The sequence below is a fragment of the Coregonus lavaretus genome, assembly GCF_964263955.1.
Source record: "Coregonus lavaretus genome assembly, chromosome: 25".
NCBI lineage: Eukaryota > Metazoa > Chordata > Actinopteri > Salmoniformes > Salmonidae > Coregonus > Coregonus lavaretus.
In genome coordinates, this window is record NC_140012.1 from 35,930,713 (window position 1) to 35,947,039 (window position 16,327).

The following is a 16,327-nucleotide window of genomic DNA, read 5'->3' on the forward strand; positions in this document are numbered from 1 at the left end:
GGCCCGCCACAAGGAGTCGCTATAGCGCGATGAACCAAGTAGAGCCCCCCCGGCCAAACCATCCCCTAACCCGCCCTATGGGACTCCCGGATCGAACCCCAGGCTGTAGTGACGCCGCAACACTGCGATGCAGTGCCTTAGACCGCTGCGCCACTCAGGAGGCAATAGACAATACTTCTGATCATAAAGTACTCTTAAGACCTTCATGAAGGTCATATTGAGGTCGTTTCGACTATAGTCCAGCAGCTACGTGAATTTGTTTAAACTTTGTGATAGAGCCACCAAATTTCACACACAGCTAGGGCATGTCTAAAGAAGTAGTTTTTGAAAAAAGTTATAGAAATGTGACAGAAAACCTACCCTGTACATGTCACTTTGGGTAAAATCCCATTATGTCCAGCAGAGAGACAGGTAACCCATTTTAATAAAATGCTTTTATGAGACCTTTCAGCCGTTACACAAAGTAAGTAAGAGTCTAAATAAAGATGTCTAGCTATAGTGCCATTGCAGATTTAACCTATTATACTCTGAAGGGCCAGTTTTTAAAATGACCGCCAACCAGCTCCATAGGGCCATATTGGACAGGATTCACATGGCCATATCTCCATAAATAATTGGTACATACACCCCAATGATGGCTTAAAATGTTTGAGTGGGTCTGTAAAACACAACAAAATGTCCCAGGTATGCCATATTTATGTATCCTTTAAAGATTTTGTAGAAAAATAGTGGCCAAATATATACCCATATTACTGATTCTTGAACATTTAGCCTACATTTTTGTCATTTAGCAGCCACTCTTATCCAGAGTGACTTACAGTTAGTGCATTCATCTTAAGATAGTTATACCAGACAACCATATTATGTTAACATCCAAGGCTCTCTTTCCACTTCCTCTGAAAACCGGAACATCCGGCTTTTGGGGAATCGGCAGAGGCTAGCCTTTCTCAAACACTGCGTAGACTTGTCGGCTCTAGGGAGTGAGGGAGGCGGGGCGTGGAAACGGTGTACGACCGGTAAACATCTGGGACGGGAATGTAAAAACGATCAACGGTACGCTAACACGAAACCGCCTTAAACGGAGTGCCATTGGGGCATAAAGTAAAGTAAACTGTCCATCGGGCTTCCAATGGAAGCGGATGGTTTCGTGAGAAGGCGTCGGATGACAGCGGAGACAGCAGGCGGGGACGCCGGGGTTGCTGGAGCCTCAGCCGGCGCAGAGGTCCGATGGTTCGGGGGAAGGATCTGGGGAGTGTCGGAGAGCCTCGTTGGGAATTTGTCTCCCCGGATCGGAGGTGAGACAGAGATTCAGACTGTTCAGTTCAGCGACGGCCCTCCTGAAATAGCAGATGCTTCGGAACCGGAGTATGAGGGTTTGCCGCAAGGCGCTTCCACCAGCACCCACATGTTTGCAGGAGCAGTGGCTGGGATCATGGAGCATTGCCTGATGTTCCCCATCGACTGTGTCAAGGTAACGTGGTAGGCTATGCTGGGCTAGCGTTAGCCGCTAACAAGTTAGATAGTTAACCGTCTGGGCTTGGAACTTGGGCACATTGCATTGGATGGTTGGAAATTACTTTGCCTCGTCGTGATGTGGCTTCAGCCACCATGCGAATCCGAATGGTGGCCACCTTGTCAATAAGTTTGTCAGTCACAGCACAGATGAGGCAAGGTCGAAACCAGACTGGCTAACTTAGCATGCTAACGAGCTAACTTCCATCCACTGCGAATTTCATTGGCTCTAACTACTCTACTTGCAAGGTTAGGTAACGTTAACTGCAGTTAACAAGTTAGATTTGTCACACAATTAGTCGCCATATTAATTAGTTTAACTTTGGCATACAGGATTTCATTGAAGTTGAAAGTTAAACACTTGGGAAGTGTATTTTGCTGTGGTTGTCATCTTCTTAGCTAGCCATCTTAGCCTTAGGTAGCTAACGTTAGTTAGCTAACCAAACCAGCAAGGTCGGCCTCTGGCTGTGCATCGGCTCGAGCCTGGGGGTCAATGTTGATTAGCTAGTACTGTAGCTAGCTATTTAGTTAGCGCCTGATATAATGGGTTTAGGCTTAACATTTTCATAATGAATCTTACTCTATTCCCTATTGTTATTAGTGCTCTATTGTCACTAGTAGTTTTTCATACTAATTACACGCAAAGTTACGTTATTATTATTTTTGGGAGCTAGAATGAGGCAGCACGTGTGCCCCATTTCCTGTACATGTATACAAATCACATGAACCGCTCACTGTTGCCCACCAGCTAGCTAGGTGACTAGTAACGGTACGTGACTATGTGATCAATTAGTAGCTAACGTTACTATTGAAAACGTTCCAAACTGCTTTTAGCATGTATATGGCTTCTAGGTGTAACTCCCTGTATTTCCAAAATATCCCTGTATTCAAGAAGAGAACCCACAGGTTAGATATACTACAGGGACCCTGGATTCGGTCAAATAGTCTCTAAGATTTAGTCAATGGGCAAGTTCGTTTTGCATGGCCCGGTACCCGGGTGGGTGGATATCACATAAAAACCAATGGAATGTTCATCAATGAGGAAACTCCGCACACCCGGGGCATCGGGCCATGCAAAACGAACTTACGCAATGCTAATTGCTACCTGGCAGCATTTAGATGGGGTGAAACTGTTCTTTGTTTACAGAAAATACAGGGCTGGATGTTCTGGGATTAAGAGCACAATGCTTCTATGTTGTTGTGCTCATTATGCAGAATTAGGCTGACAAGTTGGCTCTACCACTGCACACCCTAAGAACCATAGTTCTGTTATTGTTATAATACTTTAAATTCGTTTTGGATGAAGTACTTCCTGGGGATGACTTGGGTGTTATGTAAACAAGATGTGGTAAGTTACATTTTGATAGGCCCATTCACTGATTTAGGTCTACTCAGCAAAGAGCTGTAGCACATGAGAGCCATGCCATTTGTCTGGTATAGTCTTATTATGTGATCCCTGAAGAGATAGTCATGATTTGGTCCCTGATGGAAATGATTGGTCCTGTTCGAGAGCATCAAAACCGTGATGTATCATGGGTCAATTGTGACTGACTGATCTACAAATAATATTGAGTAGTTATTTATGATTCAGGGAGATTTGTAGACAGCTGCAATGTCAAACGCGATCATTGTGTACTACTGCATAGTTAGCAGAGACGGCACAACCGAGTCAGTGCAGTCTGGTAGGGAGAGGAGTCAGCTGTTAGTGTCAGGTGGGAGAGCAGGGCTCTCTCAGAACAAAGCAGAGATTCATCCGTCTTTCCCAGCTGTAGTTCCCACCTCTGATCCAGGTGTTGCTAACACAGCTTGGGCTTAGTCTCAGTAGTCTAAGGTGGCTTCCTCTCCCCGTCACCTCTCTTTTCACCGACATGAAAGAACAGGACAGTCTAATCAAAACATGTTCCCAGTTGGCATCCAGCCACTGTGTTGCTTTCACATATACTGCGTTTTCAGATGCGCGCAGGTGAATTAAAGTGTCTTTTAGAGTATTGAGGTGCAGCCCAGACAGTGCTTGCTGAGGAAGGGCAGCCTGAGACACACTGCACAGACTCACTGATCTATAAATCATGTCACCTGTCAAACAACATGGCATTAACCGTCTCTACTTATAAACACATTAGCAGATCTCTACAGAGGGGACCCTAGCTCAAGCTGACAGCTGACCCCATTGGACTAGCACTGACACAAACAAACACACACACAGTTAATAATCCTTGGAAAATAGCTTGCAGTGGTTGTCACACAGATTGCACGGTAGAGATAATGTCAACTTGTTGTTTACGCTCATTCTAAAGGTTGAGGTTAGAAAGGCTCTTTCCCGGGAAGCTAAGCTCTCTGCAATACACAACAGGCTATAGGCTCCAGATACCCCTGCATCAGGGCCGAGTGAACTGTTTTCATTTCCTTTAACATTGATTTATATCGAAGTCTCATTGAGACATTGACATCAAATATCTTACAAGATGGCGATGTTACCAAAGTTTCACACACAAATACAGGTACTGCTACATTATGCATGCATGGTTGGTTGACGTGTAGGAGTCTGGTGTTACGTCTCTTATAGGCCCAGCATTCCACATAGCTTTACAGTTCCTGGACAGCACACACACACACAGTGACACACACAATGCAGCAAGCAATCAGCATGTGTTGTCCATTCAGCTGTAGCCCAGGCCTCTCTTTTGGTTGTTATTAGACCCTCTATGCTTTTCGCTGCACTAGCTGGCCCCTGGCCTCACAGAGCGAGGATGAACCCTGAACCTTGACACTGGCCAAGCGATAAGGTGTGTGTGTGTATGTGAGGTCAGGGCGTGTGAGTGCTGCTGGGGGGAAAGAGGCTTACAGGAAGGCAGCTTATGTCCCTCTGACCTTGGGTCTCGTTGTTCAACACTTCCCTCTGTTTAACACTAGGGATGGGCGTGAGTACTCAATGTTCAAACATGCAACTATTTAGCAAGTGGAAGCACTGACAATATTATGACTTGCTGTTTTTTAATTGATTACAACTAGTGTATTCATCCCACCTCTGCTCAGATTTAATTCTAACATGGAAGTTGCTCAAATGTAATTTAAACGTTATGGTTGGAGTAAGGTATGGCAAGATTAAAGAAGTGTATGGTTAGGTTATGACTTGGCTAACCAGTAGGTGTGTGATCTCTAACCTCTCCCCTGTGTAGACGCGAATGCAGAGCCTACAGCCTGAACCTGCCGCCCGCTACCGGAATGTGATGGACGCGCTTCGGCGAATCATAACCACCGAGGGTGTCTGGCGACCAATGAGAGGGCTGAATGCCACGGCTGTGGGGGCGGGACCGGCGCATGCTCTCTACTTCGCCTGCTACGAGAAACTGAAGAAGAGTCTGGGTGACATCATCCACCCCGGGGCTAACAGCCATCTGGCCAACGGTATACCGGGAACACAAAGCACACACACAAGTCATATACAGTGCATTTGGAAAGTATTCAGATCCCTACAATGAAGCATGGTGGTGGCAGCATCATGCTGTGGGGATGTTTTTCAGCGGCAGGGACTGGGAGACTAGTCCGGATTGAGGGAAAGATGAACAGAGCAAAGTACAGAGATATCCTTGATGAAAACCTGCTCAGGACCTCAGACTGGGGTGAAGGTTCACCTTCCAACAGGACAACGACCCTAAGCACACAGCCAAGACAACGCAGGAGTGGTTTCGGGACAAGTCTCTGAATGTCCTTGAGAGGCTGTAATGTAACAAAGTGGAAAAAGTCAAGGGGTCTGAATAATTTCCGAAGGCACTGTGCACCCACAAAGCAAGCTCACAAAACGCACATGTGCGCATACCAAGCCTATACTTCTCCTCTGCAACCTACAGTTTTTTCTAGTAAACACTACCAGTTAATTTGGTGTTTCCAGTACTCTTTTTAGCAACTCAAACAAGTAGTGAAGATTTATTTAGCTGTTGTCCTGTAGAGTTAATCTTGGTTCACACTGCAGAGAGGGAGATGCCCTTTTCTTCTCTGGGCACTAAGCGGATGCTGCTTGAACTAACCTAGATGAACCTTGCTCTCTCTGAGTTGTGTGGGTGGGTGAGTGAGTCAGCCTGCCAGTTATAACACCTGGGGCAGAATGTCTGGGGAGTGGTGGTGCTACATACACCCTATAGCACATTTTCTGGACAGTAGAGAGGACTAATGCCTGTGCTATACTCCAGGCTCTCTCATGCCCAGTACAATAAGCAGGCCCTGGTTCTTCTCTTGGTTTCGTCCTAGGTTCCTGCCTTTCTAGGGAGTTGTTCCTAGCCACTGTGCTTCTGCATTGCTTGCTCTAAAGGGTTTTTTAGTCTGGGTATCTGTATAACTGCTGATGTAAAAAGAGCTTTAGAAAATACATTTAATTGATTGATTGGCCTTGAAACTAAGTTGTTGGTCCACCCGCCAGTGTGATGAAAAACATCACCAGGCACTATGGCGGTTGATCAGCTGGTGGCGGGTGCTAATTCCGGCCCAGCAGGGTAGTAGGAGTGGTATCTATCTGGCCATGGGGCTGATATGACCCTGTCTGTATGGTCAGCATTCTGCTGAGTCAGCCAGATTCACAAATAGACCACTGCCAAAGACTGACTGCACGCCACGTTACGCCGGCCGGGTCCACCACTCATCAGAGACCTTCAGAGGGGAAGGAAAGATGCTAATATTACTGCAGGAATTCTTTCTGTCACCCATAGAGCTACAACTAGAGCATCTGAAAAGAAAGCAGCCTGTAGTTAGAGTCAGACAAACAGTGCTCTGAGAGTTCACTAAGTCACTGCCATCAAGGTCTGTCCACACACTGTTCAAATTTGCAGGACACGAAACTTGAAACAGTTTACTCAGACCAAGCAAGTACTAGAGAATCTTGCTCTATTTATCCCTGTTTCTGTTCTCTGCCATTTCTTTCTCTTCCCTTCTTCCCAGGTCAGCTGTCTCTTCCTTCCCTCTTTTTTTATTCTCTCTTCTTCCCCCCTCCCTTGTTTCCAGGTCAGGGGAGAGGCAGGGTAGGAGATTGCAGACCTGCCCAGTAGAGGAAGAGAAGTCTTACTCTGGTCCATCAGGAGTGATGATGTCCTGTTTTACCACTAGAGAGAACATCTGGCCTCTCCTCACCCCCTCTCTCCTCCGGTCTTTCATTCATCTGGCCTCTCCTCACCCCCTCTCTCCTCCGGTCTTTCATTCGTTCTCTGCGATCTCTCTCTCTCGTTGTTTTTCACTGTTGAGGTATGTGTTACAGGTACGGCGGGGTGTGTGGCCACATTACTTCATGACGCAGCCATGAACCCATCTGAAGGTAAATCTCTCCATCTATAAATAATCTATATCTCTTTCCCTGGGTGGAGGCCAGGGACACAGGTGCTAGTCTCAGGGGTCACTGCGTTGAACCTGCTTTTCTCCATCTGACACATAGGGTGTATTCAGGTGATGTTCTTTGCTGCAGATAAACTACTGTGTCAGAGCTCCTTCTGCAGGTGTAGCGCCTAGCTATTCTAGGGCCTAGCCTTTTACTCTGCACTGCTAGCTAGGAGGAGAGGGCAGAGTGGAGGGGGAGACTGAGAGAAAGATGGGAGGTAGGGTGGTGGGGGAGACTGAGAGAAAGATGGGAGGTAGGGTGGTGGGGGAGAATGAGAGAAAGAGGGGAGGTAGGGTGGAGGGGAGACTGAGAAAGATGGGAGGTAGGGTGGTGGGGGAGACTGAGAGAAAGAGGGGAGGTAGGGTGGAGGGGGAGACTGAGAGAAAGATGGGAGGTAGGGTGGTGGGGGAGACAGAGAAAGAGGGGAGGTAGGGTGGAGGGGGAGACAGAGAAAGAGGGGAGGTAGGGTGGAGGGGGAGACTGAGAGAAAGATGGGAGGTAGGGTGGTGGGGGAGACAGAGAAAGAGGGGAGGTAGGGTGGAGGGGGAGACTGAGAGAAAGAGGGGAGGTAGGGTGGAGGGGGAGACTGAGAGAAAGATGGGAGGTAGGGTGGTGGGGGAGACAGAGAAAGAGGGGAGGTAGGGTGGAGGGGGAGACTGAGAGAAAGAGGGGAGGTAGGGTGGTGGGGGAGACAGAGAAAGAGGGGAGGTAGGGTGGAGGGGGAGACTGAGAGAAAGAGGGGAGGTAGGGTGGAGGGGGAGACTGAGATAAAGAGGGGAGGTAGGGTGGAGGTGGAGACTGAGATAAAGAGGGGAGGTAGGGTGGTGGGGAGGAGCATGGCCAAGAGCGAAAGAGGGAGAAATAAAGACGGGGATATAGAGGGAGGGAGCAGGGTTGAGGGGGAGATGTGGAGAGAGAAGCTCCCCTCGGGTCCTGTCCCTATACTGTACCCAACCACCAGCTGTAGACTAGAGACAGGACTTTGATGACATGCCTGGACAGGTGCTCCTCAGGCAGCTGTTTAGGGTGGAGGCCAGGGACACAGGTGCTAGTCTCAGGGTCTAGGGTAACACACGGGTCACTGCTTTTAACTTCAACAGCCTAAATAAATATGTTAAACCCTTTGAGGATGTTATGACTGTTCCCATTTTTATTAGGACAATAATTTGTGTATTTCTTTATCATTCTCTGGACTATGTTCCTGGTCCCTGATGATGGAAACACACCTGGCAATCCTTCTTTCCATCCCTCCGATACTTCCCTCTGCTCACCTATCCATCCCTCCCAATGCTTCCCTCTGCTCACCTATCCATCCCTTCCTTCCTCCCCTCTACTCACCTATCCCTTGTTTTCTTTTATGCTGCTCTCCTCGCTTTCTTCCCCCATTCCTTCTCTCTCTTCCACCATTCTCCCCTTTCTTACTCCCTCTTCGGGTCATCTCTCTGTCCCACCTTCCGTCTCTCTGTCCCACCTTCCGTCTCTCTGTCCCACCTTCCATCCCTCTGTCCCACCTTCCGTCTCTCTGTCCCACCTTCCGTCTCTCTGTCCCACCTTCCGTCTCTCTGTCCCACCTTCCGTCTCTCTGTCCCACCTTCCGTCCCTCTGTCCCACCTTCCGTCCCTCTGTCCCACCTTCCGTCCCTCTGTCCCACCTTCCGTCCCTCTGTCCCAACTTCCATCTCTCTGTCCCAACTTCCATCTCTCTGTCCCAACTTCCATCTCTCTGTCCCAACTTCCGTCTCTCTGTCCCAACTTCCGTCTCTCTGTCCCAACTTCTGTCTCTCTGTCCCACCTTCCGTCCCTCTGTCCCACCTTCCATCTCTCTGTCCCACTTTCCATCTCTCTTCCATCTCTCTGTCCCACCTTCCATCTCTCTGTCCCACCTTCCGTCCCTCTGTCCCACCTTCCATCTCTCTTTTTCTCCCTGTCCAGTGGTGAAGCAGCGTTTGCAGATGTATAACTCTCCGTACCGCGGTGTGATGGACTGTGTGCGCGCCGTGTGGCAGAGCGAGGGCGCTGCAGCCTTCTACCGCTCCTACACCACACAGCTGACCATGAACGTCCCCTTCCAGGCTCTCCACTTCATGACCTACGAGTACCTCCAGGAGCTGCTCAACCCCCACAGACAGTACAACCCCTCCTCACACATGGTGTCTGGGGGCCTGGCCGGGGCCATTGCTGCTGCAGCCACCACCCCTCTGGATGTCTGCAAGACCCTGCTCAACACCCAGGAGTCCCTGGTGGGTGTCGCCGCTGCAGGCCAGGGTGGAGGTCAGGCGCAGGGGACACACAGACACATCACAGGCCTGGCCCATGCCTTCCGGACAGTGTACAGGCTGGGCGGCCTGCCTGGGTTCTTTAAAGGAGTCCAGGCCAGGGTGATCTATCAGATGCCCTCCACAGCCATCAGCTGGTCCGTCTATGAGTTCTTCAAGTACGGAATCACCAAGCACCAGCACGAGAAGAGGATAGCGCAGCAGAGGGAGGGAGAGAAGTAGAGGAGGAAAAATAAAGAAAAACCTATTTTCTTTCAGCCATCTCTCTTCACCATCTCTTCCTTTTTTGCTCTATCAACACACTTCCTTTTCCCTTCGGAGCATGCAGGTGTTCAGAGCGAGGGAGAAATGAAAGAGGAACGGAGAGGAAGAATCGATACGCACATAAACCAACCAATACCCACCTCTTATTTACCCCCGTTCAGACTGCCAATAAGAGACCTCCATGTGTGGCTCAACCAATAACATCCCTGCTAAACTGTTTGAAACTGAGATTTTACAATACGCTATGAAAGTGAATACGTCATGTTATCAATTTATACCATATAACAACGCACATAAATGTCAACCTGAAAAAGTTGATTCTGTTTTGCTTGTCTCCTGCGGATTTCTGTTGTGAAATATGTGAAGTGTCCAGTTCCTTTCATAGAGTATTGTTGTGATGATTTCGACAACAGCTGTTCTGTCAGTGTTTCTTAAAGGCAGAATATGACATCATCATACACAGACAGTGGGCCACTTCCTGCTTTAGGAAATTAACAACAAGATCGTCTAATTGAGGCGCAGATTGGAAATAGCCAGTAGTGGCGGTCATCTTGGCAGATTTGCATTCTGTTATGTGTAAGAGGGAAGTTGCCCAGCTTTGTATGATGTTCTATTGCTGAGTCTACCTGTAGAGTTAATTATTGCGGTTACTTTATCTGGATGAGAATGTTGTTCACTGTAAGCCCCACCAGGGGCCACTGTGACCATCCCAGTAAAGCTGTTGAGTAATATAATATGACCAGGTGTGAGTGACAGAGTCAGCCTTTAGGGGGCTTTAGTGTAAACTCAGACAATAGTTTATAGGCTTCAGGTACAAGATGGCCATAACCCCATATCTAGGATCAGTTTGTCGTTTCGTCATTCTTATCTTAACTGTTGGGGGATGAAAGAATATCTGATCCTAGACCAGTGGTTAGGAGCAACTTCTACCTTCAGAACTGGTAGAGATGCGAAGGGAGTCCTCTTCTCGACGTTTAAAATCAGGAATTTCTCTCAAAATGGTTGCATACAATATACATAGTATATAGTATACTTGTTACATATATATTGGTGAATTTAAATGATAACACATTTTTTCATTAAACCAGATAAAATGTTATGTCAAATATTGATATAGACTTAATTTATTGTTGACAGTAAGTTGTAAAGTACAGTAATTATTTTCTGAGAGAGGAACTATTGAGTTTTAGTTTTGTGTGATTCCTGAACACCTACAGGACTGACATTAGTTGGCTGACATTGCTGTTCACCATGGATGTTTGGACATTTCATTGGAAGATAATTTCCATCCTGCCTTCTTATTTGCACTGATGTAAGGAGAGCGGGGAGGATGTTGTTTGCCCAGATCTCACTTTGTGCTTTTGTTTTGAGTAGATCAAATTCTTGGATGGGTTAGCCTACACAGGCGGCAGGTAGCCTAGCAGTTAAGTGCGTTGAGTCAGTAACCGAAAGGTTGCTGGTTCGAATCCACGAGCCGACTACATGAAAAATATGTTGATGAGCCCTTGAGCAAGTCACTTAATCTTGATTGCTCCAGTATGTCGCTCTGGATAAGACTACAATAACTAAACACACTTCAGTTTACAGTCACACCCTTGTTTTACCTTGACTGACCTGTTCCTGTATTAACAAGCACACATGAAGGTTTAGACGGGACAGGTTGGCTAAAGCAGAAGCTGGCTGGCACACAGAATATTGATTCCCATACATTAAGCCAAATCCACACTGCAGAGACATGTTTACATCATGGGAATGTTACGGTCTGGCCCTGACTAAAGGATCAAGAAGGAAAGAGCTCATGTTTCAGGAGAACTTCCATTAAAACGTTTCTGCGCAAGTCATCTGTTTGTTTAATAAGCTGTTATAAAGACTTCAGGTAGAAGGTACCCTTAGACACAGATCTAGAATCAGCTTCCGCTCCCTAAATACTAATTTACCATTAGAGAGAGAATGCTAAACTGGCCTTAGATCAGTGACTAGAGGTGTAACATCATTCTACTCTTAAGGGCCTTATCCATGACACTGATCTCTTAACAATAATTGGTCTTTTGACTAATCCGATCATATCTTTTGCCGATAATTGGGCACCAGATCAGAATTGGGCTGCCTGTGTAAACGTAGCCTATGAGGCCTCAGCTGTGTGTTTGGATGATGAATGCAGCTGATCAGTCTTAATGACCTCTGTCTGACTGTAACCTGTAATACTGTGTGATCAATAAACAGAGCAGTAGACTCCCTCAAGCTGCCCACAGACGCTGTTACACCTGTTTGCATTGTTTGTTTTCATACACACAGACACATTCACCTTTCCTCTCTTAGCAAAAAAAAATGTAGTAGAATCTCACATACTGCGATCAAAAGCTTAAAGGCCGTTTTTATGACGATATCAAATCTTTTCTGGGTAACAATTAAGTACCAAACTGTAATAGTTGTCCATCAAAATGGTTCAAAAGAAACAAAAATTGCATTTTAGCAACAACAAAGAAATGTACTATTCCTCAAGCAAGAATTTTGTTAGGACTGTCTGGGAGTGGTCTGAGTTGGGAGGGGAAAACTGAAAACTAGCTGTTATTGGCAGAGAGGTTTGGAACTCTCTTTGTTATTGGACTATTAACTAAAGTACTGCTTGATGATGTCCCAGGGAAACTGAAACTCCACCCTTGCAAAACCCGCTGATAAGAAGGTCCTGTGTAGATTGTATTTTTAACCAGGAAATAACACTGAATAAATGTGTTCACACTTTTACAGTGTTATATTCATCAGCTGTTGTACAGTATGATACAAAACACAGGAAAAACTGAATATTGACTGGACTGTGCCTTTAAACAGCAGTTTGTGTCATCTATATATCTCTATTGTCATAGTAATGCACATGGCAGGGGAATGCAGAAATGTTTTAGTGCTTCCTGGATAGCCTGCTGATAAGAAAATAAAGCCAATATATTTTTTGAATGTGTGTGGACTCGCACGTGGTTCAGGTATTTGCTCTCCTGACACACGCACACACACACACACATCAGCTCTAAAGGCTCTCTGTCGGTGGCAGGTATTGTGTTCAGGCTGAGGCACAGGTGCAGATCTGAACTTTCACCCTGCGACCCAAAACATGACCGCCTCGCTCACACACCCACACACAGCTGGGTCTCCTTTACCTGTGAGTGTATCACAGGAGGTTGGTGGCACCTTAATTGGGGAGTACAGGCTCATGGTAATGGCTGGAGCGCAATAGGTGAAATTGTATCAAATACATTAAGCACATGGTTTCCATGTGTTTGATGCCATTCCATTCGTTCAGTTCCAGCAGTGGTGGAAAAAGTACCCAATCGTCATACTTGAGTAAAAGTAAAGATACCTTAATAGAAAGTGACTCAAGTAAAAGTGAAAGTCACCCAGTAAAATACTACTTGAGTAAAAGTCTAAATGTATTTGGTTTGAAATATACTTAAGTATCAAAAGCACATGTAATTGCTCAAATATACTTAACTATCAAAACTAAAAGTATAAATCATTTAAAATTCCTTATATTAAGCAAACCAGACTGCACCATTTTTATTTATTTACAGATAGCCAGGGGCACGCTCCAACACTCAGACATAATTTTCAAACAAAGCATTTGTGTTTAGTGAGACCGCCAGATCAGAGGCAGTGGAGATGACCAGGGATGTTCTCTTGGTAAGTGTGTGAATTGGACAATTTTCCTGTCCTGCTAAGCATACAAAATGTAACGAGTACTTTTGGGTGTCAGGGAAAATGAATGGAGTAAAAAGTACATTATTTTCTTTAGGAAAGTAGTGGAGAAAAGTAAACGTCAAAAATATACCCCAAAAACGACTTAAGTACTTTAAAGTTTTTTTACTTAAGTACTTTAGACCACTGGGTTCCAGCCATTATTCCTCCCCTCAGCAGCCTCTACTGGAGTGTGTGGCTGGTTACAGACCACATTCAGAGCAATAGAACATTCCCAATGTAAAGAAGCCGGATGAATTAATTAATTTCTCAACCTGGACAATAACGTTGTTGATGAATTGATTGAGGAATGTTGCATTAAGGTTGAGCCACTGTACATGTGATGATCATGGTTGTTTCCCCTTCCTGATGAATGAACTTATTGTACAGTAAATCACTGTAGTGTCTGCTGACTGATTTGTTAATGTTGAACAGAGAGGGGTATAGAGAAGTAGCTTAAAGCATGGTGTCCTCTGGTTAGCTACAGTAAGGCAGTGATGTTTTAGACAAGCAGCTTTAGGAAGAATCAGCTCCCTTTCACACAGCTTCAAGTGTAGAGTGATGTCCCACTGGCTCATATCACACAAACACACACACACACACACACACAGACACAGACATGCACACACACACACACACTCACTCACACATTGTCTCTTGTCAGCCAGACACCTATTCAAACAGCGAGTGTTAATGAGCCATCTGTCTGTCTGTGTGTCTGTCTGTCTGTGCATGTGTTTGGCCCTTCCCCTCTCTTCCTCTCTGTGGTTTAGCTAGCTGAAGCTTGCCCCACCAAGCCTCTGTTGATGCTCCTCATGAGAGCCTGACTGCGTGTGTGCCGTCTCTTGCCTACCAATCTCCCAGCCTAATGTAAACTATTTAGTCTGAAGCTAAGCCCCGTTGGTGTGTGTGTGCGTGTGTGTGTGTGTGTGCGTGTGTACATGCATTTGTTACTAGTTTGAAAACAAATGAAAGTTTTGCCTCTATTATCTGATAGGAATGTATTTGGTAGGTAAATGATGAACACGAAGACCACAGGACAGAAGTGGGACCAGGGGACTAGTAATTCCCATTAGTAATGGTAGCTGACAGTGTGCCTGCTGTACAGTAATAGTGTTGAGTCAACAGACGCTGTGGCTGGAGGTCCCTCCACGTCTGGCACAGCAACACAATTTACCTGTGACTTTATTCATGATATAGCACAGCCTCGTGTGTCTTACTGCTTAAAGATGTGCTCCGGAACTTTAGCGACTACTAAATATTTTTAAACCTCCCGCTTTGGGCTGGATGTGTCAATGTGTCGTTCATACATTCATAATCTATGAGAATAATTACTGTCTTACCTCAATTAGCCACGAAATCCCTAGTTTGAAAGCAACTGTTTTTCTGGTAGTTGTGCTGTGCCATTTTCCCTACATTTTCCCCCACGTTGGCCAGCCCCCTAGCAATTTGAGTTCAAACAATGAGCTTCAGCCCCTTTCTGAGTGACAGCTGGCACATCATGCACACACAGCAGAGAAAGAGAGAGATGCACATATGTGACGTAGTACACAATTTTCAAGGACTACTTTTGGCTAGTGAGGCTACTTGCAGAACTACTGGCTAAAAAGTAAACTAAAGTACAGGAGAATCCCTTTCTTACAGTGGGACTGTATAATAAGCTGGGAAAGTGACCGCCTTTTAAGTTTTACTTCCATATCCAGTCCCATACTGTTTTGAATGGGCTTCAAGATGATATAATCAAATGCATAAAAACACAGTCATTTAAGATATATATATATATATATATTTATATATAAAACTATATTCGCATTCGTAGATTATTCTAGGCTACTACTAACCGATGCCTTCCATGAAAGTTTTCGATTGCGTATTCGTAAACGAAAACGTTCATAAAAGGCATCGGGGAGAAGTAAATTAACTCACAAATACTGTACAAATATAATTTGATGTATATCTTAAACAACTGCATTTTCATGCATTTGACGAGACAGACCTCTTCAGTATGTATAACAACTCTCTTTCTCTCTTTATAGATACACTACATGATCAAAAGTATGTGGGCACCTGCTCGTCGTACATCTCATTCCAAAATCATGGGCATTAATATGGAGTTGGTCCCCCCTTTGTTGCCATAACAGCCTCCACTCTTCTGGGAAGGCTTTCCACTAGATCTTGGAACATTGCTGATGGGATTTGCTTCCATTCAGACACAAGAGCATTACTGAGGTTGGGCACTGATGTTGGGCGATTAGGCCTGGCTCGCAGTCGGCGTTCCAATTCATCCCAAAGGTGTTCGATGGGGTTGAGGTCAGGGCTCTGTGCAGGCCAGTCAAGTTCTTCCACACCGATCTCGACAAACCATTTCTGTATGGACCTCACTTTGTGCATGGTGGCATTGTCATGCTGAAACAGGAATGGGCCTTCCCCAAACTTTAGCCACAAAGTTGGAAGCACGGAATCATTAAGATTTCCCTTTACTGGAACTAAGGGGCCTAGCCCGAACCATGAAAAACAGCCCCAGACCATTATTCCTCCTCCACCAAACTTTACAGTTGGCACTATGCATTCGGGCAGGTAGCATTCTCCTAGCATCTGCCAAACCCAGATGGTGAAGTGTGATTCATCACTCCAGAGAACGCGTTTCCACTGCTCCAGAGTCCAATGGCGGCGAGCTTTACACCACTCCAGCCGACGCTTGGCATTGCGCATGGTGGTCTTAGGCTTGTGTGCCTAAGATCACCCATTTAATGAAGCTCTCAACGAACACTTGTGCTGATGTTGCTTCCAGAGGCAGTTTGGAACTCAGTAGTCAGTGTTGCAATTGAGGAGAGACTATTTTTACTCGTTACGCGCTTCATCACTCGGCGGTCCCGTTCTGTGAGCTTGTGTGGCCTACCACTTCGTGGCTGAGCTGATGTGGCTCCTAGACGTTTCCACTTCACAATAACAGCACTTACAGTTGACCAGGGCAGCTCTAGCAGGACAGAAATGTAACTAAAAATACTTGTTGGTAAGGTGGCATCCTATGACGGTGCCACGTTGAAAGTTACTGAGCTCTTCATATTATTATTATATATATTTTTTTTTAACCTTTATTTAACTAGTCAAGTCAGTTAAGAACAAATTCTTATTTACAATGACGGCCTACACCGGCCAAACCCGGACGACGCTGGGCCAATTGTGCACCG

At 45.9% G+C, this 16,327-nt stretch overlaps 1 protein-coding gene across 1 annotated transcript; it reads left to right on the plus strand.

The window, feature by feature from the left end:
* Positions 1–914: 914 nt before the first annotated feature.
* LOC311100584 (mitoferrin-2-like) lies at positions 915–11,671 on the plus strand. Its single transcript, XM_084141499.1, has 4 exons — positions 915–1,471; positions 4,689–4,917; positions 6,755–6,811; positions 8,803–11,671. The coding sequence occupies exons 1-4, from the start codon at positions 1,130–1,132 to the stop codon at positions 9,366–9,368; spliced, it is 1,194 nt and encodes a 397-aa protein (XP_083997625.1). The 5' UTR covers positions 915–1,129; the 3' UTR covers positions 9,369–11,671.
* The last annotated feature ends 4,656 nt before the right edge of the window (positions 11,672–16,327 follow it).

What these genes read in the sequence shown, in the direction of transcription:
- LOC311100584 (XM_084141499.1), top strand. Translation starts at nt 1,130, where the DNA reads ATGGAAGCGGATGGTTTCGTGAGAAGGCGTCGGATGACAGCGGAGACA. An exon ending in TCCCCATCGACTGTGTCAAG is followed by an intron (nt 1,472 to 4,688) that starts GTAACGTGGTAG and finishes TCCCCTGTGTAG; the next exon opens with ACGCGAATGCAGAGCCTACA. An exon ending in AGCCATGAACCCATCTGAAG is followed by an intron (nt 6,812 to 8,802) that starts GTAAATCTCTCC and finishes CTCCCTGTCCAG; the next exon opens with TGGTGAAGCAGCGTTTGCAG.